This window comes from Oreochromis aureus, linkage group 20, assembly GCF_013358895.1.
Source record: "Oreochromis aureus strain Israel breed Guangdong linkage group 20, ZZ_aureus, whole genome shotgun sequence".
Lineage (NCBI taxonomy): Eukaryota > Metazoa > Chordata > Actinopteri > Cichliformes > Cichlidae > Oreochromis > Oreochromis aureus.
The window spans coordinates 28,895,258-28,919,852 of NC_052961.1; the positions used below are offsets into that span (position 1 = coordinate 28,895,258).

General features: G+C 41.5%; 1 protein-coding gene across 2 annotated transcripts; it reads right to left on the minus strand.

Moving 5' to 3' along the window:
- Positions 1 to 493: 493 nt before the first annotated feature.
- nr1h5 (nuclear receptor subfamily 1, group H, member 5) lies at positions 494 to 23,731 on the minus strand. 2 transcript variants are annotated; one of them, XM_031736118.2, is made up of 11 exons: positions 23,656 to 23,731; positions 13,999 to 14,095; positions 7,417 to 7,818; positions 7,196 to 7,336; positions 6,943 to 7,067; positions 4,176 to 4,274; positions 4,001 to 4,097; positions 2,789 to 2,905; positions 2,606 to 2,695; positions 2,267 to 2,380; positions 494 to 2,155 (listed from the first exon to the last, which is right to left on the minus strand). In XM_031736118.2, exons 1-11 carry the CDS (start codon positions 23,716 to 23,718, stop codon positions 1,953 to 1,955), a joined length of 1,548 nt encoding a protein of 515 aa, XP_031591978.1. In that variant the 5' UTR covers positions 23,719 to 23,731; the 3' UTR covers positions 494 to 1,952. The 2 variants fall into 2 exon arrangements, with proteins under 2 accessions (XP_031591978.1, XP_031591977.1); XM_031736117.2 differs by lacking the exon at positions 23,656 to 23,731 and having other exon boundaries at positions 13,999 to 15,491.
- Between the last annotated feature and the right edge of the window lie 864 nt (positions 23,732 to 24,595).

The window sequence follows — 24,595 nt, forward strand, 5'->3', positions numbered from 1 at the left end:
AATTCCCGTCTATTTTGTATAATGCTACTGCTGCCAAGGAATCAAGTAGTCAGAAGAGATTTGATATATTTATATGAGCTGCAGAAGACTAATGAATGGATCACTGCCATCTTTTATACAATAGCTTTTTACATTTGAATCTTTTACAGAGACACTTGTATATTATAAAGGCACACTTTGTGTACATATGTAAGTGTATTATCAAACTGAATTTAATTTAATGTTGCCGTTTTAAAATGCGTATTTCAATCAACCCACAAGGGACAAAGCCAGGCTGTGTATATTTGTGGAGATTTAATAATTCCTGACTTGCTGCAGTTTATTTAGCTTGTCTTCGATGTAATTTCAACTGTGTTGTGTGCGTGTATGTGTGCGTACGTTCTGGGCATACAACACAATGAGCCGTTGTTCTTTATACTTGTATTCTCTTTTTGATACAGAGAGAAATAATTTATTTATGGAAGACAGAACTATAGAAATAAAGCTATATTGGTTAAAGTTGACAAAAATCTTATTTAATGGAGTGAGGATTTAAAACCATGCAGCCAACATTTTTAAATGGATGACATCACATGTTTAGTTTATCATGATTTTACTTTAGACCAACATTTGCTGTCCCCACCTCCCAGAGGATTCTATTTATTACAGAGTGCCCAATTTTATCAAATGGACAAATACACCTTCATAAGCTTGTACTACCTGCATATTTTACCTGCTCACCAAATATTTTGTCTGTAACCAGTATTTCCTTATTTGGGGAAATAAATTCTATATTACAAAAAGAGAAAAGTTTTTGGGATACTTACCTAGAGTTTTGTGTTTTTCTTATTTAATACTGATCGATAAAGCACCCATTGTTATGTACACCTGTTCAACTGCTCGTTATTGGCACTATCTCATTGGCCAATCACATGGCAGCCTGCTGAAGTTCAACCATCTCTAGGGTTTACAGAGAATGGACCTCCAAAAAAAGAAATCCTCTAGTTTTCTGTAAAAATTGACGTTGTTGCAACAGAGAAGAAGTGTCAGATTGCTTTGTGCTGATTAGAAGGCAACACTTACTCAGATAACCACTTCTGGGACCTGATAAGGAAAAGAGCATCTCTGAACACACAACACGCCAAGCTTTGAAGCAAATGGGCTACAGCAGTAGAAGACCATACTGGGTCCCACTCGTGTCAGTTAAGTACAGAAAACAGAGGCTACAGTTTACACAGGCTCACCAAAATTAAGACAAGACCTGAAAAGCACCTCTTCTGATTTGGTGTAAACCCCACGAAAGCATGGATCCATCTTTTCTCCTCAACATGACAGTGAGGTCACTACTCAATCTCCAGAGTCACCAGATCTCAGTCCAATAAAGCACCTTTGGGATGTGGTGGAACACAAGATTCACATCATGGATGTATAGATAAGAAATCTACATGTATGCTGCTTATTGTGTTAATACAGACAAGAAATCTCTGAGGAATGTTTCCAGCACCTTCCTAAATCTTTGATACAAGAAATTAAGGCTGTTCTGAAGGTTGCAGCCTAGTACTAGTAATGTGTACCTAATAAAGTGACCAGTGAGTGTACGTTCATTACAACTGCATTATCATTACAGCTTTCCTTTTATGCTTTATTTTAACATTGTTCAGCAAAGTGAAAAATACTGAAAGTGTGAATGTTAAATGTATACGAATATAAAAAAACACCTATAAAAGTTTCTTTGATGAAACAAACTGCAGCAGCCCACAAGTGCATCTCAGTCCTGTTATAGAGGCTAAAATTCCTAAATGACTCAGGACTGAGTGGAGAAAACAAAGACAGCTGAGTAACTGTCTCCTACACTGTCCCATTTATACCCAATCAGAACCATTGTAATACAGTGTTTGTACAAATAAGTCTTTGAATTGAAGTGACGATAAAAAAGACTGAAGATTTTCATCATTTCCTGCACATCTTCACTGTCAGTGTCCAGACTGCTGTCTTGTCAGGAGGAGGTAGTTGTGGCGGAGGGTTCGCAGCTCCGTCAGTCTGCCCAGCAGGCGGCCAAACCTCTGCGCTCCTCCTCGTGCCGCTCCAGCTTGGGCCCCGCACAACCTGGACAGCAGGTCCAGGATCAGTTCCTGCATTTTCTCAACACAGCTGGCTGCCTGCAGGGATGCATGGTCTGCAGACAGGGACAGAAAGACAGAGACAGCTTTACAACAGCATCCCGGGAATACAGCTAAACTGAGCAGTCAAGTCTTAACTTGACTGCTGATTTTATTCCTGGTCTGACCTGAGCAGAGCAGCGCTGTGGCTGTAAGCAAGGTGTACTCAGCCTCCGTCACCCGCAGCGCAACCATGCTGTGGAAGAAGTTGAGCACTGGTGCAAAGAGATCCTCACTGCTCTCTGTTCACACCAGTAAATGTGGAAAAAAACATCTCATTCATTCATTGCCTGAGCAATTTTTCCACAACCTGTCAGACTAAGGGGTGCGTCTGTGTGTGTGTGTGTGTGTGTGTGTGTGTGTGTGTGTGTGTGTGTGTGTGTGTGTGTGTGTGTGTGTGTGTGTGTGTGTGTGTGTGTGTGTGTGTGTGTGTGTGTGTGTGTGTGTGTGTGTGTGTGTTTACCCACCTGAACTGATGAGTGCCCTGCTGTGGATGTTTTCCTTTGATTCTACGTCTCTGAGAAAGCTGTGTGTTGACATACTGAAAAGCTGCAGTGCTGATTAATGGAGAAAAAAAAAAAAGAATGGTTATTTTATAGTTATCTACTTGTGTCTCATCATCTTTCCCTCTCTCCTGGTGGTTTTTTCACCTGGACTGGGGCTTGTTGGGTTGTGGGAAAACTGCTGGGCAGAGAGCAGGAACATGACGTCCAGTGAAGAGACGGATAGCAGAGAAATCTGGTCTGAGAAATCCAGGAGGTCAAAACCTGTGAGAAGATGATTCTTTGTTGTTATTGTTGTTTTAATTCTTTAAATACAGAACAAGGAATCGTTTTTTATAACTTTGAACTGATATCAAAGTCCCTCCCTGGAGACACTGGCTATAATAATAATAAGTGGACATTTATTAAATATCATAAAATAAATATCAAACTCCTACAAATGGCACAAAGGGTTTAAAAAGATTATGGTAAATACACCGTTCAAATGTGCTGTGTGTTTCAAATATCTGAGACCCCAGCAGATTTGGCTCAAGAGGAGGTTAAAACTATTCACGGAAAACCCCAGAATCAGGGACGCAGGGGGGCGGAGGGGGCACCTGCCCCTTTCCTTGCCCTGCCTTCCAGCAGCAGGAGCAGCAGCAACAGCAGCAACCCCACAACAGGAACATTATACCCCATCGGGTAAAACATGAGCTACGTCCCCACCTGACGACACTGATATAGTACGCTGCGATTCCATATTAGATTCTTGATGAATGTTGGTTATTGTTATTCAGCCTGGTTCTATGTGCCCCTATTAAACTTTGCGCACCCGCCGCTCTAAACATCTCTGGACGGCCCTGCCCAGAATTACACACAAGCATGCAGATGCAAACAATAATCCCCATTCTTCTTTCAACTGAGCTGTGAGATTAACGCGCTATGGGTTTCGTTTGGTTGGCGGATGTAGATAGTAGAAAGAAAATAGATCCAACACGAAACCACTAACATTAAGCTCTATGGATTTGTATTTATTTATTTTTCTAAGAAACTGGGTCATGATTTCTGGAAAGCCATATTGCTGCAAAGCACCAGCAGGAAAGTTTCATTTACTTCCATTATATTCAAGAGAAAGCAGAGATTTCTACAACCAGTATCTCTTGAGCCAGCAGAAACATATACTGATTCAATTTTGAGGACTGAGAAGAGACTGTAAGTAATAAGATTCTAGAAACTTTCTTGAAGCTTGTAAACAGATTGTAACTTTGCTGTATTTTTATCTCCTTTAAATGGGAGAACATTTCCCCTCTGATCCTCTTATCCTGCTTCTTTTTCAAGCAAATACATTATAAAGCTGACACCTTCCCTCTTTCATCTCACCTGGCACTGTCCTGGCAAACTGCAGCAGCCTTTGTAGGCGGGGTGATACAACATCAGACAGGCCTTCCACTTCTTCTGGACACGGCCACTCAAATGCCTGAACGCACACACAACAGAAGCAAGATGAGAACAAGAAAACTACTTTTGCACTGTATGTTTCTGGACTGGAACCTACCCTAAAATTGCTACTGTCCTGAGCTCTGTAGAGCCGATGGGCCTCCACCATCCTGTCCACGATGTATTTCTGTTCTCGGGTTAAACTGGCAGACAAAGCCTGGTGCAGATGGAAACGAGCACAGCACACAGATTTACAAAGAAGCACTTATGATTACAGAGTGAGACACTAGACACAGATTAATAATGAGGGGAGCCTAAGACTTTTAAAGCTGATACTGAGAGCTGTGTGAATAACTGGTACACATTTTATTTCAGTCTGTCTAATGACTGTTTGAACCTCCTGGTGGCAGCAGAGGAAGAGTCTGTGATATTTCAGCCTCTCTGGGTTCGAAGCAAATATTGAAAATGCAATGCAACCAGAAATCATTGACTAAATAACTGAGTAAATACAAGTAACTGAGATTATATTTATTATGTCCTATATATACTATTTCAGTATGAACCAAAGTGGTGCGACTGACCATCAGGCTGACGCTTATTTACGTCATGAACATCAGCAGTTGCCATGGCAACAGTTTGGTATGATTCGTTCATTAGAAGGCCTTCAGCAGCTGCTGGGCTGGTGGTGGCTGACTTTGAGGCTCAAAGTAATTTATGTTTTGAGTCACGTAAATATAAAGGCAGCACTTTATAATGTGGCCTGTGACTAAGGGTGTAATTACCAAAGAATTCAGGGGACTTTCAATGTATTTTACCTTAAATTACAATGTAACAATGTGTACCTACAAATGCTTCCCAGTAGATACATCAGAATGAGGAGGTAACAATTCAAGTTTTCACAAGAAAGAAGAACATTTTAACTCTCAGGGAACTGCACCCTTAGTCCCTGGCTGTATTATAAAGTGTTACCAATACCAAAAAATCCAGTGCTAGTCCCCCCAAAATTATGCTTAGTTCTTGAAAACTAGATCTGTTTTGAGCACCATGTTAATGCTTCTCTGAAAAGGTCCAGCAAATCATATTTTTCCACTAAGCATAGTGAAATCTGAGCAGGTTTTTTTTTTCACTGAGACAGCGCCTCTTTTTTAGTTTCACATGACCATTTTGCATTGCTGTTTGGTTCAGAAGCTTTAAAAACATCCAGTGAGAATGGACTTGGAAGTCTTGTCAGAACAGCCAGTAAGATGTTCAGCAGGAATCAGAGCAACCTTTTTGCTCTGCAAGCCTTTGTGTAAATAACAACCGGCTTATTCCTGGTGGCTGCTTGGTGGGGCCTGGTCCCCCTGGGGCCCCTTCTGGGGGGTTGGGGGCCCTCAGGCCTCTGGGCCGGTGGCTCGGTTAACTCTGGCGCAGCTGGCTGCCGGCAGAGCCCGCAGGCACGTCACTGCAGCCCCCTCCGGCTTCTGCTCTGTGGCTGCTGGGTGACCCCCCCATCTGGGGCTCTCCTCAGCTCTTCCCAGGAGAGTGGCACGGTTGCCAATCCAATGGTCCTCCTTGGGCTCTCACACTCTGGGGCCTCTGGATGTCTGGGGTCTGGATCTCGTCCATGCTTGCTTCATGCCCTGGGGACGGGGCTATGGCTCTCCACACCCTCTAGCAGATTGTTACATGGAGAAACCTTTTGAATACAAGCGCGCTGATCCACACAGTTGTGAACACGGATGTTCACGGTTCATAGACACAAACAACACCTTTCTTGGCTGCTACCTCAAAGCCCATTGTGCGCTGTCGGTCTTGCGTGCTGCACAACAACATTCGATATTTAGTATTTACTGTTACACTTATGCGGTGGCAAGGCTGTGATGATCCACTTGGTAAAGTAAATCTGCTGGGTATCCTTCTTGGCCTTCAGACAACAATTCTGATGGCTAAAGAACCAAACAGGACAGGCAGAAAAAAAAAGGTTGGCAGGTCCTCAGGAGGGCTAATGGCATAGAAAGTTGAGTTAGCATAGTTTAAGGACACTGGAGGATTGCACCACTATACAGGATTCGAGGCTTAGCAACGTTAACTTCAGATTTAATCCTGGGTTTTCAGGTCTTGTACTACATGCAGGAGGTTAGAATAGCTGGGGAGAATAGTGTCACCCTTCCTGGGTGACCCCTCAGATCTCAGGGTGCAGATAGCAAGACAATCTATAGATTTAAAGGCTGTGCCCGGTGAGCCAAAGTAAGAATTATAGATTCTTAGGAGCAATTTCAGGTTGTTCTTTGTTTTGTTTTGTTTTGTTTTGTTTTGTTTACCACTGGCTGCATGCAATTTTAAGGCAATTTGATGCTTCTATAAGCCTTAATCGAGCAATATACTTCTAAAACAAGGCACATAAAGCTGCAAAGTCTCCTTACAGATCTAAATTATGTTTTTAATTTGGTCCTTTTTTGTTCTTGGGCACTTAAACAGCACTGGGGTAGCAGGAGAAAGAATAAGGCATTGTCCGACGCACATAAGAGCACCTACTCTGCAATACATGGGTTTAACAAAATGCGGTAATTGGAGTCTGAGCTAGTGCCTTAATCAGGTCGCAGTTATACTGATAAGTCTATTAAGATTTTGCCAGCTTTCCTTCCAAGCTTTAAATAAACTTTATTATCACTGTGCACTACTCTGGCACTTTCATTTCCTTATGAATTAGCATACCATGTAATTGTTTGTATAATTCACCCATATTGGTGCTGTTAATGTTGTTCCTGTATATTGTGTTTTATGTGAACTCTTGCTGCTATGCTGAATATTTTTAGCCCATATGGGACAATAATCTTGAATCAATCTTAAAACTTGAACTCTGAAGTTAGGAAAGCATCCAATTGAGCACGGGTGTGCCGCACCTGTCCGGGTAGCCTGCTGGTAGAGCTGACTCTCCTGCTGTCCGTGTTCTCCTCTTCCTCTTGCCCTCTGCCTTTACCTCCTTTCCTCAGGCGTTTGGATTGGCACTGCACCTCAGTCAACAGACCTGAAGAGGGGGGGGGTATTACTTTCTGCACAAGCACAAAGTGACATATTGCTTTTTGGAATCTCACTCATTGTTTCTCTGATTACATTACAACCTCAGTCAATCAGTTTCTTGTATTTGAGCCTTACATTCAGCCAGCATTCCCACAGCTCGGCACTTCCTCAGACGGCAGTCTTGACACTTCCTCCTCATGTACATATCCATCTCACAGCTACCACCACTCTTACAGTGATACACAGCTTTCTTGGTGACACTGCGTCTGAAGAATCCTGCAGCAAAAGGTAAAACATGACCCGCTGATGCTAAGAAGTAGAAAAATATGAAGATCAGAAAGCAATCAAATAAATACCTTTGCATCCCTCGCAGGTAAGAGCGTTGTAGTGGTATCCCGACGCTTTATCGCCACACACCACACACAGCTCATCCTGACCTCTACTCTTTCCACCGGAGCCCATGCGGGACCTCCGCCCCAGTGGCAGTCCTACAGATCCGAGGCCCTGAGTAAAGAGGCCCCCACAGTGGGGCTCGGGGCTCGGATCGCAAGGGGCCTCCAGGCAGTGAGGGCTGTAAGGGTATGGCGGGTTGCAGAACTGCGAGGAAGAGGAGGAGGAGGAGGGAGAGGGGGCAGAGGAGGGTGGAGAACCATAGTGGGAGAAGGGCAGGTTGGCGGGACTATACTGTTGTTGGCTGTAAGGGAGCAGCTGGAGGTCAGGGTCCTGCAGGGGATAGCCCAGGGGGTCAGCCAGCATATCTGAAATCAAAGTCCGGGGACAAAAGTGTTAACTGGCTCTGTATGATGTTGATGAGAGATGACACTGATGTAGGATCACATAAGTCACAGGTCCACCTGTGAGCAGAGCAGCTCTGCTTTGTGTTTGTCAAGGTTGGCCAGTTAGAAGAAAGCTGACTGAAGGAAGGGTGGCTTGTTTCAGACAGATGATAAACTAAGTATAAGTGTGATTGAAAGCTTCTCTAGCAGAGTCCAATAACGGAAATATGGAGCTTGAAAAGAACACAATGAGGTTTTCTTTAAATACATAACTCGGACAGCTGACTTTTTGATGTGGCCTTGCAGTTTAAACCCACCCTGTCTCCATACGTACAAAATTTGCATTCAGATTTTCACTCCCTTGGTTGTGCTAAACTGTGAGAAATGATTCAAGTATAAAACATGACATTTAAAGGAAATGGTCACTGGAGGAACCCTCTATTAATCCACAGTTAAAGAATTATCCACCAGGAGATGAACCATTTACTCCAGTTGGAGCTGCAGTGCTCAGCAGCTGTGACAAATCACTGAACCTTTTGTAACAATCCCAAATCCAATAAAATTTGGAAACTGTGTTAAATGTAACTAAAAACAGAATGGATTGATCTGCAAATCTCATACACTACTGTTGTATTCACAGCAGAACATAGAAAACATCAAAAGTAAAGAAAAAAATAAAATCATTTTGAATGGCACCAACACGTCCTAAAACAAGCTGGGACAGAGCCTCATTTACACCTATGTTGTTGTGTTTTGTTTTCATTATGCGCATTTCCAGAAAAGGAGTTTTGCTCTTTGCCTCAGTTCATTTTAAACGAGCTTCAACCCAGAGAAGACGGCAGAGTTTCTGAATCCCGTTCACACGTTGCTTCTGCTTCACATCACAGAGCTTTAACCTCCATTTGTGGATGGCACGGTAAATTTTGTTCACAGGCATTGCGCCTGTTAAGGCCCGATATCCATAACCACCCAACACTGACTGTCCCTTGTGCACAGAGATTTCTCCAAATTCTGTGAATCCTTTGATGATAACATGTACTGAAGATGATAAGATATTCAGAGTTTTTACCAGTTTTATGTTGCTCTAAAGTTTATAGATGCAGTTTTTTGTACAACTCTCCCTCTCTGAGATTCACTTTTTATACCCAGTCATGTTACTGACGTGTTGCCAGTTAACCAAATTTGCCTCCAGCCGTTTCATTTTAGTACCACATACTTTTGTTGACCCAATCCCACTGACACATGTTGCTGCCATCATTTTCAAAATTAGATCATATTTTCCCTAAAATGGTAATTTTTCTTCGTTTAAACTTTGGAAATGTTTTCTATGTTCTACTGTGAATAAAATATCACTTTATGATATTTGCAAAGGATTGCATTCCATTTTTATTGAGTCCTAACTTTTTTGGAATTGGGGTTATACAAACTGAGCTAACACAGATCATCCATTTTAAAGATCGCTATCTTAATTGGAGCAAATGAACTTTTATCTGGAGTCACGATGATGAAATGATGAGAGACAAACAGCTGTTTTTAAGTGAAATACAGGTTCATGCTTAAGGTAATCTTATAGTATCACACACCTGTGCTGCAACCGGTCCTCATAATTCACAACACTTTATAATTTTTTTCCTTCTTCTTCTTCTTTCCTTCCTGCGTCACCACATTGGACCATCCCTAGCATCTCCTTCTGTCACTACAGCCATTAATCTTCTCTGTGGTCTTCCTCTTTTCCTCCTGACTGTATGTAGGATATTGTTATGATTACATCAGGCTGTGAGCAACTTAAATGACGTTCGAATGCCATGGTGTAAGACTTATGACTTTAGGTATAGCAAATATTCTTCCCAAATTGAAAATCTTGTCAGTATTGTAAATCTTTCACACACATACAGCATCTAACCTACAGGGAATAAGTGATTACACTAGCGTGACTGAAACATGAATGAACGTTTAAGGAAACTCGGTGACGCTGGTCGAAGTCAAAAAGCGTTCAGAGGAATGTGATTTTACGTGACTTGTGATTGCTTTAATGACTCTTATGGGATACAATAAAAAGCTGAGAGTGAGACCCTGTGAACTTGTTCAGACTGCTGAAACAGGATGCAGCTGAGAACTCCCAGTGCCATTTAGGATTTTTTTTTTAATTATTTTTATTCTATTTTTTTATCCCCTTTTTCTGGATTCTTCATTTAGTCCGTCATTCATTCAGTTCATTGTTGGGATGACCTAAAACATCTCAGAGTGTAGGTCAGCCGCTTGTGTTTTGCAAGCACTGACTCTGCTGAGAAAACATGTGTGACCACTGGCAGCCTCTTAAAGTACAGCTGGACCATTCGACTGGGACTGCTGTGGGATCTGTTATGCACTGATTAAACAGAGAGCCCACCCAACCTTCAGGAGTTTCAGGAAATGGGAACTTACGGGGTAAAACATGTTGGATGAAGATTAGGAAGGACTAGTGCATTGATTTTAGTATGTACACATGGTAGAAAAATTAGTATATATATATATATATATATATATATATATATATATATATATATATATATATATATATATATATATATATATATATATATATATATATATATATATATATATATATAGGAATATTACTACTATATATACATATGTCTGTGAAGGTTCTCAGTCATGCAGTTCATCATAGTCTAAGGAGCTTGGAAGAAAAGCGTCTGGACTTCTTTAAGTTGCTTGAAGACGTTTCACCTCTCATCTGAGAAGTTTCTTCAGTTCTAGGGTCAAATGGCCGAGAGTCCCAGATTCAAACCCAGTGGGACTCTCCACCATTTGACCCTAGAACTGAAGAAACTTCTCAGATGAGAGGTGAAACGTCTTCAAGCAACTTAAAGAAGTCCAGACGCTTTTCTTTCCAAGCTCCTTAGACTATGATGACCTTGATGACTGAGAACCTTCACAGACATATGTATATATAGTAGTAAAATGGGTATCTCTATATACAGTACTGTGTAGAAGTCTTGAGCCACGCCTCATTTCTCTACATTTTGCTTGTAATTGTATTAAAGTGGCCTTAGCCAATAGCTCTAAAGGCTTTCTAAGTCTTTCAAAGTGCTTTGGATATTGGCTGCTTTTTCTCTCATTTTCAGTCAAGTAACTGCATTGTTTTTTCTTCAATTGCAAAGCCAAATACACTGACTTATAAATCATTCAAGCATAAAAAAGCACCTTACTCAAGGAATGAACCAGACTTGTTTCACACATAACAGACAATTTAGGAAATAACCGATTTTTAAGAGCAGCCTGTCACAAAAATCTACAAAATCTACAATAAATGTCCAACAAGGTGATTCCCAAAGAGCTGTTAGCTGAAAATGTGACATATTATGGCATGGTGCATGCAGGGTGTCCTTAGAAAGATGGAACTGGCCAAGTGGAGCAGAAAAAAAGAGTATACCTCAGAGGTCAGAAGAGAGGTACAACAGTGAGTATGTACAGCCATGGTGGAGGCTGGGTCATGGTTTGGGAGTGGCATTTCAGCCAGTAGTGTTGGGTATCTTCTCAAAATGAATGGAATTATGAAAGCACAAAGTGATCATCAGACTTTCATCCAAATCAAGTAAATGCATATTCTGGATTTTTTTTTTTTTAAACATAAAATGGGACATTATCAGCCACGGTTTGGTCTCCCCAAAGTCCGGACGTCTCTATTATTGAAGCAGTGTGGGAATCACCTTAACAGAGAACAGAACAAAAGGCAGAACTTTGAACGTCCTTGAAGAAGCCTGAAGAACTATTACTGACGTCTACTTAAAGAAAGCTGCCTAAGAGAGTTCAGGCTGTATCAAAGAACAAAGATGATCATACTAAATATTAACTTTAGAGGTTAGCAAAATTGTACAAACTCTATTTGTGCCTTATATACTGTATTATATACTGTATTTAAATGTGTCTGCAAATGTTTTTTCTCCTTTTCCCACCAAAATATAAACAAATGAAGAATGGCTTGAGACTTTTGCACAGTATTGTGCAGAGAGCTCTGACAGAAAATCAGGCATCCTGCAGTGATGCTGTAGCACATCCACATAAAGAGGAATTTCCAGGAGACAATATTCAAAAATAAACAAATAAATCAAAGCAGCAAAGGTCGCCATATCCTGCCTTTTAACACTCAGTGTGGTTTGCCAAGTGTTAAACCCTTTCACAATGCATGGAGTGAGCAGCAGATTAAGTTAGCTTAGAACAAAGACAGGATAAAAGGAAACAGAGAGTGACTTGTAGAGCCTGCACGAATGAGAGGCTTTTCTGTACGTGTCAGATAACAACCGAGCAGTCCCGACCATGCTGATGACTCCACTTGAGTTACATTTTTAGAGTTGACTTCCCATTTTGAGTAAATTGATCATCACACATAAAATTGTTAGAGCTACCTTTGTTTCAGGAAGTAATTCAACTTATATCTTTGGCAAATAGACAAATCTGAATAGTTATATCATAGTTATGTAAAATCCATTCCTATTCTCAACTCTCTCTTTTAGTGACCTCAAAAATAAGCAACATAAAAACTTCACCCTGCGTGTGGTCAGTTTCTCCTCAGAGACCACATGCGTGTCATCAATCATCAGTCGTAACTGAGGCTTCCTCAAAAGCATCCCGAGGAGTTCTGAGCCTACATTACAAGCATGTTTGATGATAAATGACAGAACATGTTGAGAGCTGCTGCAGCTCACATTTAGTGGACTAATGTCCCGGCTCTGATCAGCTGAAAGCCTACTAATGAACTCTTCTCTGTGCTTAATTTCCCCTCCTCGCTTTCATTCTCCCTGCAGATGTTTCCTATCTTTACCCGACTAGGCGATGGGTTGGCTTGGTGGGGGGTGGAGGGGGAACTGGGGGGTGGGTGGGGGGGTGGTCCTTGCTTTCTCACTGTGTGACTGAGCTGCGGTTCGCAGTGTTTGTAAACCATTTGAACGCTGTCTAAACACTCCTCAGCCTCCCTTCCATCCCACGCACGCTAGGGAGCCAAACAACACCAGCAAAGCACCCCCCGCAGCTCCCCCTCCTCCTCCCTTCCTCCTTCTTCTTCTTCTCCAAAGGGCAGGAGGGGAGACAACAGGGAGACTTTGTTGATGATACATGTCAGTATAAATAGATCCTCCGATGCACGCTCAGCCTCTCTGCATGTCGCGAAGGCAGTGAGCCGGCTGATCCCCCTCAAGAACTGTTTTTTCCATGTCACTGAGTTCTCAAACGCCGTAAATAAAGGCTTAGCGTTCATTCATCAGCTGTCAGAGTGAATGAGGCTGCACTGCACACAGAAGGCAGTCGTATATCAGCGTGTAACAATATAAGATATTTATGGCCCACTTACTTAATGTCAGTCTGCGTGACCAGTACACAGTGTCAAATCTGTAGACATAATAAAGCAGTAGAAGAGTCATCAAGTCTCGAGTGTCTTATGCAGCATGGATGCTCATTTTGCTGCCTAGAAATTGTGAAATTCTGCTCTCTCTTTGATTTAAATGTTCATTTCAAGCCAGCAAGGTTTAGATCAGCAGATTGAAAAATGCTGAACTGTCCAAAACCTTCAAGGAAGTTCAGAACCTCTCAAAGTACAAATTAAAATTTATACAAAGGGCGATTTGGTTAGAGCAGACAGCAGAAACCACATTTTCCTTCTTAATACTTGTCGTACTAAATTTCGTACTTTGTTTGGATTTCATCTGCTCAGGTGAGCCAGAAGAAAATCCTGTGAATGGTGTCCATAGTAACTGCTTTCTCCTGAAGAAATAATCCCTATACAAACACTGACAGTGTATTCTGTGGATTACAGGTTTATATGGAGACTGGCTCTGAAAAACGATGTTCCCTTTGAGCTCCTTACAGTAGCACTGACTCATCATTTAGAGAGTTCTTTGTAAAGCAAATGTCTGCACACATTCAAGTTGCATAAGGTATTGAACGCGCAATGACAGTTTTTCCTTTCTCCAGTGTCAATTTAGATGTATTAATGCCCCATGAATGAGATTTAGCTTAGAATGAGAATCAAAAATCCCATCAGGCAGTGTTTCATATTTCAATTTCGTGCTTCTTTTAAGAGAAGTTGGAGAGAAAACAGAAGTAAAAGTAGATGAAGACACCAAAGAGAAAGAAGCAGGAGCACGAGCGTGACTGTGGACTCACCGTAGTACTGGAGCTGCTCAGCGGAGCAGTAACCATCTGAGGTGCTGAGAAACCCCCCTGCCGTGAAGCTCATCTCCAGCTCGGTCCACTCTCGCATCTGGACAGAAAATCCTCTCTCTTTGACTAGTAATACAGGATCTTCATACACACACACACATACATCCATAAACACACAGAGACAATTACTCAGAGAATTCTAGCAGATATCAAGGATCTGGGAAGTGTGGAGACATTCCTCAATCCCCAGGATGCGTCCAGGTCTCTTAGCTGATATCCCAGCCTATTTTTAAAAAGCAGAGAGCAGCAGTGCAGCTGAGCCTCTTGGTCTGTGGTGGATGATGTGGTGGAGGAGGGATTACACATCCCAGGGGGATAGACAAAAGGGAAAGTGGGGGGACACCGAGGAGGGACAGGGATGGGACTGTGTGTCCAAACAGCTGGACCTGACTGGGACGTCATAGATCAGAAAACGCTGGGGAAAGATGATGGCTTTGCTCCTTGCGTGTTGAGGTTTGTGTAACAAGAGTGCAACAGCTGGACTGGGCGAAAGAAACATTTTCTATTAATCTCACGTTTCAAATAAAAGAAATCCTCCTTAAAGTTCCCCTTCAGATTAAACAAACCTCGCTTCTTTAATTTAAGTTGTACCTAAACTGCGCGCTGTGAACATAACTGTCCATGTTTGTCCTAAAGGCCTTGGGGAGTGTGTTTACTCTTCCTTTTGTTTACCACTGTTCTGTTTGTGCTGTGGTTAATATTGGACATCAGATAGATTTAAGGCTCTCGGGGTCCTCCGCCTCCCCCACAAATAGTTAACCAGACCAGGGCAGAGCAAAAGAAGTCGAGGCCTGCACCACCCGGAAAAGACGGAAGAGTGACCCCCATTACAGGCCTGTAAATCTCCAAGCAGGGCTGGTTGACATGCAACATGCTTACTGAGGATTAATAGTGTCCTCCCACCCGCCTATCATCTCTTTCGCTGGCTCATTATGGGAATCAGGACTGACTTATGCACAGCAGAGGGCTAGGGGAGAGCCAATCATTCTCAATGAAACTGTAGCCTTCACTGGTGCAATCACGATCAGTCTCACTGACAAATGAAACAGGAATGTAGCTGCTGGCTACACAGTGTTTTTTTAAGTGGATGTCCAAAGGGTAAATTGATACATATGTGGTCACAGCACTGTGGAAAAGTACAAACTAAAGCCTAAAGAAAAAGTACATAAAACAAGAGATGTGTCCCACTTTTGAAAACTTTGACTGACTCGGACTAACAAATAAGGACAAACTGATTAACCCGCTGTGAAATTTGTCAAAAAATTTCCAGGGGGTCAAAGTGCTTTTCAACAGTGCAAGGGATTGTCATTGTAGCATTTCTAAGATTTCTTTTAAAGCAGTCTGGAGATTTTTGTTTAGAAACAAAAATGACCAGGATCAATATTATTAGCCCCCTGAAAAACTGACCTTTATACCGAGCCATAGCACAAACCACTGCTGTGCAATGATGTGTTATAACTTTGCGATGCTCAAAGTTTGTAAAATCAAATTAAAACTGAGGGTTATCTTCTACTTTACACACACTATAAAAACTTCAGCGAGTGTTTGAGCTGGCACTTGAGAAATCAACGTGCCAAAAACTAACGAAATCACTTTAGACTTGAGAAAAAGAATCGCTGTTGCTCACAGAGCAGGAGATGGATATACAAAGTTATCCAACCATTTCCAAAGTGTCAAGAACTGGAGAGAGAAGTATTGTCAAGACATTCAAAGAGAGCCACACAACACTGGGAAGGTAGGAAGGGAAAGACTCTAGAAATAAAACTAGGGGGAGATGTTTCTAAAAACTAACAATTAAAGAACAGCTGCAGAGACCGGCGTGAATGACATCGCCAAGTCAGGAATTGTACTCTCAAAGAAGACGATCACTAGAACCCTGCAGAGAAACGGGCTGTGAGGTTCCAGACCAAGAAAAAGTCCAATTCTGCAGAAGAGACACATTCAGGCCAGACCGAAGCATGCTAAAGAGAACTATTATCCAGCAAAAGGATACAACTAAATATTATCAACAGGCTAATCATTTTGACCATTGTAATTTTGGGGTTTTGTGAAATAATTGTGTTTCTGTGTGCAAAATAGGATGTTTAGAAAAGATAATTACATTTAAATTGACTTTTTCCGATAGATTTAAACAAGCAAATAGCTATTCATCATCGGAGAAGTGTTTACTCACATAAATACACGTGTCAGTGATTCGATCTTACTTACAGGAAGTTTTTTTTTTTTTTTAACTCTCTGATATCCAAGGTCTGGTGTCATTCAGCCAGGATCTAAAAAGCTCTGCAAGGGCTTCAGAGTAAAGTTAGTGAATGGTGAGGGGTCTGACAAAATGCTTTTGCCATTATGTAATCTGTAATTTCCACATAGTATGCTGATCAGTGTAATTTTCAATGATTAAACTGTAGTAGAGACGAGCAAACAGATTGACAGATCTGAGAAGAGAGAACCTTTGTTATGAAAATGATTTTAATCTTTTATACATGATTGCATTTGAGCTTATTAAAGAGCTGTGGCTCCTGGTCAACTGAGGGTCAGAAACTCTTGGCAGGCGTTAATGATCAGCCAATAGACGGTGAGGAGGACAGGAGCTCTGAAAGGAATTGCAACACACCTGCTTACATGACATACGCCTGGAGTTATTTTTATCTTTTATTACTTATATCCTTTAGAGCTAAGATTTAAGTTTGTATCATTTATCACTTATATCCTTTGAAGTAAGTTTTAAGGTTCATTTATGTTCAGTTTAAGTAAGTTTCCTTCATGGTTTGAGTAGCATCATTTGAGTGTGACATTTAGTCTAGAAGTCACACATAGTTCAGCTGTGTATGAGCGCAGGCCTTATGTCTGGCTAGGACGAGAGGTGTGAGGTGAGCCGGGGTGCAGGAGAGGTCATGACACATACATAGCATACACAGCAGACACCCACACACTCACACACACGTACACACCATAGTAGATTCATTTTAGTAGGTAAGAAGTTAAGATGTGTTTTTGCTGCAAGTGCAAATTGTGCCGGCATACTGTCAGATGGTTACAGGAAGCGCACCTGATGTTCTGGGAGATAAGAATGCGCTCATGGTGCGACACCGGGATGGAGATGAGACGTAATGTTCTTAAAACTATGGTAAAAGTTAACGGAACATTTTGTGGTTTAGGTTGACGTAAGCTGTATTGTGTCTGTTTTTGCAAAAGAGGGGGCTTTGTTGTCTTACCCATATAAAACCTTTGTCTAATTATTGTAAGTTCAGTTCGATCGCTGACTTTGCCCAGCGTCGGACTCCGCGCGTGTAATCAATAAATCTTTGCTTTGATCACATCTTCTGGACCAGAGTTGTTATTTGCTTGTGAGCCCTCCGTACTCCTTTTCTCCAATTTTTGAACCTTAACAATGGATTTTAAAAACTGTCCAAAATATCCTAGAATTCATTCTAGTACTTGGAGAAAAAAAAAATCCACAATTTATGTAAAAGATTTGCACGTGTACTTTGTGAAAAGAAAAATCTATAAGGCAGCAAATTTCATAACAGGATCTCCGGGTAACTCAATCCCCTGCTGCTATCAAAGTGCAAGCAACAGAGGCTACACAAATCTGACCATCCTTGGCCAAAGACTTTTCCTATGAAAAGGCTGATCTGATGGATGATCAGAGCAAACCAGCTTTTCAGGAGAAGAACCTAATACCAGCTGTGAAACTTGGTGTTTGAAATGTTACACTCTGGTCTTGTTTCACCTCTCCTTAAGGACTAGGTAGCCTCATCTATGGATTCCATATCACAGTAGAGAGTGTAAAAAAAGAAAAAGTGAGGCCAGTTAACACTGAAGAGGCATACCTGAACCTACGCACATTAGCAAATCCTCAGTGGAATGACTCAGTCAAAGTCTGAGTGAGATTTGAAATGGACATCATGAAAAGCCACAAACATCTTGCAGCAGAAGAGTGCGCGGTGATGTCTAGTGAGTCTGTGGACACTTTCTTCACACTTTCTATTTTTCTTCTTTACATTTTCTTGTGTTGTTGTTAATGGTATATGACTTTTATCTGAATTGTTCCAAAGACGATCAAGTGTTATTTAATCAATATTGTTATTTCGGTTCATTTAAAAATCAGACTTACACAGAGCGCAAACCGTAGTTCTGTGGCCATGCTAGCTGTTCTCTGAAACTGTACTGTCTCAGCAGTTGGATTGTTTACAATAATCCACCACCATCTAGGTTCACAGTGTGAATATCGTGTCAACATTTGCTGTTTAGAATCAAAGTTTACATGATGCTGATGAGGATTGTTTTGCAGGGTTTCGGCTGTATACAGAAGAAATGTGTAAACTAAAAGGTGGAGATGATGAATCATGGAGAGAACATGAATGTCTGCACCCGATGTAACTTGCACATGTATTGAATGGTGTTAAAACTATCCATTAAAAAGCCAGTAAAGAAGAGGTTAAAGGAAAGGTAGAAGGGGGACAAGAGGGGAAAAGAAGGGATAGATAGAAAGAAGGAAAGAGGCAGAGCAGAGAAAACCCCGTCAATCCCCTCTGAGCAAGCACTTGGCGACAGTGGGGAGGAAAAACTGCCTTTCAACGGGTAGAAACCTCCAGCAGAACCAGGCTCAGGAGGGGGCAGTCAACTGCTGGGACTGGTTGGGGGGTTAGGGTGAAAAAAGAAAAGGGGTGAAGAAGGGAGAGAGGGGAGAAAGAGGGCAGAGGAGAGGTGAAAATTAAGATGGAACAGAGGTGGAGGAAGACGAAGCTACATCAGGTGAGGAAGCAGCAGTGTCCCTCCCCTGGAACAAGCAGAAGCACCTTCTCTTCTTTCTCAGGGGCCTTTTTTTCCAGGATGAGGGCTCTCAACTCATCGATTGTTTCTGCATTTTGCTTCTCGAGTTTCTGGCATCGTTGCTTCACTTCTTCTAATGTTGCTTGTGTATCTCCAAGCTTTTCTTTCAGTTCACTGGATGCCTCCTGTATTAGATGTGCCTTGAGCATGTCAGTATTTCTCTCTTGTGCTTTGTTGTGCATGTCTTCTAAGTGCTCATTTCTTCTCTGGATACCTGAAGCGTACGCTACAGGTCTTCATGTATTTTCTCTTGTTGTTGCTTTTCCGCCTGCATTTCAGTGTTTTCGCGCCTCAAGTTGTTGAAGTTCAACATAATCCCATTAATGAGCTCTGAGTTATTTTTCGCCATTCCATTGATCCTACGCTGCATCTCCGAGCATCACTTTTCCACTTTTTCCTTTTCTCTCTCCAGTTCGGTTGTTTTGTCCTTCATTTCATTACAAAATTCTTGCAGTTGTGCATTTTTCCTCTCAAAGTCCTGGAGAATAAGTTTTTCTTGTTTCTGTCGTTCCTTCTGTTGCTCTCTCTCTTGAAGCAGCTGTATATTTTTGCACTCTGTTTCATCAAACCTTACTTTCAGCATTTGGTATTTTTCCCCCATGCCTTTGAGTTTGCGCTGCATTTCTCTCTTCTTTTTGTCCTCTTCTACCTTTTCTTTAAGGATTATTTAAAAAAATTTCCAGGGCTTCAACGAGCTTTCCTCGGAGCTTCTGATTTTTCTGGCCGATGTCTTGGAGATCCCACTGCATCACCTCAATAGTAGCTTTCTTGTCTTGAAGCTGGGCAGACATTTCTTTTAGTTCAGCAATCTTTTTCTTGTTCTCTTTCATCAGGTACACAATCTGCTCTCGTGCTTGACCAAACTTTATTCCCCAGCCCTCATTAATAATTTTTATGTCAGGCTGGCGTTGCTGTTTTTCTTCAAGGTGTTTATTTTGTGCTTCCATTTGTCTGCACTTCACCTCAAGTTGAAGCTTCTCTTTTTCAATTTGTTTAATTTTGTTCTGTAGGTCATAGTTTTCCCTCCTACTTTCCCGTAATGCCCTTTGAATGGATCAGGCGTCATCTGGGGAAATTGGCCGGCCAAGCCAGGAAGGAGAGGCGGCGTAATCTTTTATTCTTTGTTGTTGTTTCCTTGGGTACATCGTTGGAATCTGTACACGGTGACTTTGAAAGGGTTTCCAAATATTTCCAAATGTTTCTCTGGTCGAACGTTTGAAGGATCGTTTATTCGATTAAGAAATTAATTTCCACAAACATCCCTGGTGTTATTTTTTTTAAATGATCCTACTTTTATAAAAGGGAACATTATTTAAAGAATATGTATTTAATTTAAAAAATCTCTTTTCATATAAAGGGTATAACAAAAAGGTAAAAAAAACAAAACAACAACAACCTTTCTTGCTTGATTTAGTGAATAAAAATCACTGCAAGCAAACTAGTGACAAAGATGATGATGAATGGAGGGAACATGAATGTCTGCAAAAATAAAGAACACACTGTTCTGTAAGAACCAAAAAGACAGCATAAACCGAATACTGTCAGTGTAGAGGACGGACATAAAGGACAACTCATGACCATCTGCTGACAGCTTGTTGAGTTCAGTTGTGTACATCCACACAGAGCAGCAGGTCAGCTGATCACAGCCTGTACATTAATAAAATCTACTGAGTTCTCAATAGAAATTATTGTGAACTGTGATTCTTTTCCCCACGCTGAGCCATTGCAACCCATTTTAGGATTCCCCCACCTGCTCAATAACACTTTAGCCCCTGACTGTGCACATTTTCCTGTTTGGAGGCAAACTCACTCTATACAATGTAGGCAACAGAAAATAAAGAGATTGTTTTGAATTTTCCTTTTTCTTTAGATTCAAGCTAAATATAATCAGAATAATAAAACTTTATACTAAAGTTTATCATTAGGTAATATAGCACAAGGTTCAGTTAGCTCTGGACAAAATTAGAAACCTCCTTCAAAAAGCTATTTTCACTTTCTTACTTTAAGTATATTTCACGGTACCTTTTTTTTTTATTTGAGTAGAGAAGTTGAATCAAGACTTTTACTGGAGTATTTTTTAACAGTAGTATCTGTACTTGTACCTAAGTACCGAATGTTTGCCACCTCCCTGAACAGAATCAAATTTGGGATTTCTTTACCTGGATGACTGAGCATGCATCGGGACAGTGTTCCACAGTGTTTTTCTATCCACAGTGGAACACTACTGTGGAGGATGCTTTTACTGCATTGGCAGTGTCTTTGCAATCACCCTCATACTGAAAAATTAAGCTGTTGCCAATCAGCTTCTTTCCAGTTGATAATGTATGGTGCATCAATTTTTAAATGCTTTTCCACATAAAACATGTTGCTGCTGGCTTTTGGTCCAGTTCCTGTGTAACTTGGCATATTTCATCCTTTGCTCCTTGTTTTCTGTTCTTAAGAATGGCTTCTTGACAGCTGCGCTTCCACTGAGACCATTTCCGTAGAGGCTTCAGTGAACAGTAGATGGATCAGCTGAAGGCCAGATGCATATCTCAGGTCCTGTGTCGGATCTTTCCTGTTTCTTAAGGACACATCTTTAAGATAGTGCTCATTTGCTGCAAATATTTTTTGTAGCCCTGTCACTTTTTCCTTTGTCTTCCACTTATCCAGTTTCCAAACACTTTTGGTACTTTTCATAGATTCAGCTAAAGAAATGAGAGGAATGTTTTTTTCTGCCTTTTTAAAATACTTTTTAGCCAGTTTGCAATTTACACTAAAACAACTAAAAAGCATCTCGGTGGTGGGTTGCTGATGGATTCTGGTGTGAGAAGAGGTGAGTTACAGCTATTTCATTGTCAAAGGCAGTGTGTCGCATCTCAACATGCGAGTGTATGTCGCAATAAAAACCACGATAACAAGCCATCCCTCTGACTCCCTCTGACCCCTGAAGAATGGAAGGGGAACAGGGAGCAGGCAGCGGCACTGAGAGTGACTCTAAATGATGGGGACAATATCTGAGAGCGTGTAAATGTCACCATGGATCTTCTGGAGGTGTCAGACTGTTGAACACAGGCCCCCATGGGAGTATCGTAAAAAAATTAAATTAAAATAGGAAAATGGCAGGGTCAGGAGGGAAAGAGTTTTAGGTCACATTCACATCAAGTGTGGTTAGTTCAGTCGGATTCTGGAGTGAACTTCTTTGGGGGGATTTTGTGCAGCAACATGGCTCCAACCACATGAGAAGGGAGTAAACTGTAGTCTGGCATGTCTAAATAAGCACGAGCACAGAAAACTACAATTAACACAGCGTTCCCTCCAGACCAACAACTCATTAGTCCTGAATCACTCACACAGTATAAGCCCAGAGATAAATTCAGCACATAATAAATCGTGTTCGGCACGTACTCTCCGTGCGATCGGCTCCCGTCTCTATCAGACAGCTGCTGGCTGGTAGCTGCGGCTCGATAACAGCCCGAACTGTTTACTGATCCTCGCAGGAAGCTGACACTCATACAAGAGTGGCCTCTGGATTTTGTGAGTAAAGTCCATAGCTTACGCCTCAGCATATGTAAGTGAGAGTGGCTGGGGGGGATTTAGCTATCACAAGGAGGAATGTAAATTGTCAAACGTTAGTCATGTCTGCTCAGAGCATTTGTCTGAAACCGTATTCTCTACTCTGTGAAAGCTACTGGTCATCTAGTCTGTTCTACTTACATTATTTTTCAATTCAGTTCACTTTTATTTATTTGGTGCAAATTCCCAACAGCAGTCGCCTCAAGGTTCTTTATATTGTTAAGTCAAACGACCCCATTTGAGCAAGCATTTGGCGACAGTGGGAAGGAAAAACACAAGGGTCAGGGAGGGGCAGCCATCTGCCTCAACCAGTTAGGGGTCCCCATTATAACCCATTATACTTTTTCCTTATGTTCCGCCTCTGAAATATAAACCATTAAAACAGGCAAAGTTTTCTATCCATCCTCTTCTTCTCTTCGGGGGGTGGTGGAGCTGATCCTAGCCACAAACAAAATTTTATTTAAAAAAACAAAAAATAGGCCAGTATCCATAAAAGCCAAAAGATCGGAGTACAGACTGCCCTAAACGGTCCGCTTTACATTGTTGTTGTTTTTTCCTCTTGACTCTCTCTGACTTCATTTAGAGTAGAAATGAGGCCCCCTCGCCCGCTGCTCAAACCTAGAGCCAAAACTGGCTTAAAGGGAGAGCGCAGTGAGCTAAAACGTCTTGTTTTAGACAGTGGATGAACTGAGAGGGTACACCCAGACACTAACTAAGGTAAATAGCTTAATAGTGAAGCATGCAAAACCACTTTAGCAGAGCCCAAGAATAAAAATGCAGAGCTAGAAGTGCACATGATAGCTCACCTTTTCATGCAGCACTTTGAAACATAGCTATCATAACAGCACAATGATCCTTATTAGAGTGAAATGTGTTGCCGGATACAGGCAGTGAGCAATAATCTGTTGCAGCAACTCATAGCCCTACAGTTGGAAAAGCGGCCAGGAAAAATGTACATGTTTTTCCTTTTGTTTCCAGAGTTTTACAAGATTCAAAAGACAATTTAGTGCACGACAGCATCGACATTTGATCGCTTATTTCATTGTTCAGGTTTCCTCTTTTACACGAACCCACAAAAACCATATTGGCTCTAATGAAACAATGAGGTATGAAATCTAGATTTGCTACATGAAAGCACCGCTGTAGTTGGGAAGCTCTGTGTTAGGGTTTAGTTTGGTTACTTTTGGGGATAATTAGAGGTTGCGGACTCACCACTGAGTTTTCCTGCTGTGCCAACTGTTTCACCGTCCTGTCACTTTGTCCAGCTTTTCCCATTTGTAGTGTTGACAGCAGCCCAGCCTCTACTCTCTGTCCCTCACACACAGAGTAAACAGGACCTTTCACGTGAGATGTTTTTGCTGCACATGCTGATCAAAGATCTTTAGTGTCAAGCAGGATTCATAAGCTTTTTTTTTTTTTCCTTCGAGGAACACCAGGATAAAGATATGCATTTTTAAAAATGGGCAACGTTTCAATTTAAACCTAACGTTTTAGTTATTGTAGCGTGACAGATCAAAAACAAACTTTGCTTAATATTTCCCATAAGTGGCCTTTTTTTGGTTGCACTCGGGACTTGAACTGGCAACAAAAAGCCACAAAGCTCCCTCCCCCCTCGTCTCCCCTGCTCATACGAACTGGAATCGTCTCATTAAGAAATTCCCAGTATGTCGTGTTTATAAACAGCCTCTTGTTCATGTCTGGTGATGGATGGATGCGCCCTATCACTGACTCTTCCTGCTAACTCCCCAACATGTTTAACAGTCTCTCTGCCACTGTTTCACAATCACACACTATTCCACCCCCCCAAACACACACACACACACTTACTGAACCCTTGATATGTTTTGTTGTGACCTTACTTCCTCTGTGGGTGGGCCCTTAGTGTTTTCAGCGGATTATATATGTTTAATAGTGAGAGAAAATGTGTGGGTGCGCGTGGGTGTGCAACTCAGAGGCCAGTGTGAATCTGCTAATGAAGAAAAACAACAAAGCTGTCGAGGCCTCCCAGAAGCAGGTCAAACGTGGTCGCACTGGGGATTCAGGTCAGCAAAGGCAAAGGCCGAAAGGTCAAAATTAAAGCCAAGTGCAGACCTTGACCTCTACTGGGTGGAAAAAAAAAAGAAGAAAAAAAATGTGCGTTGTCAAGAAAGTA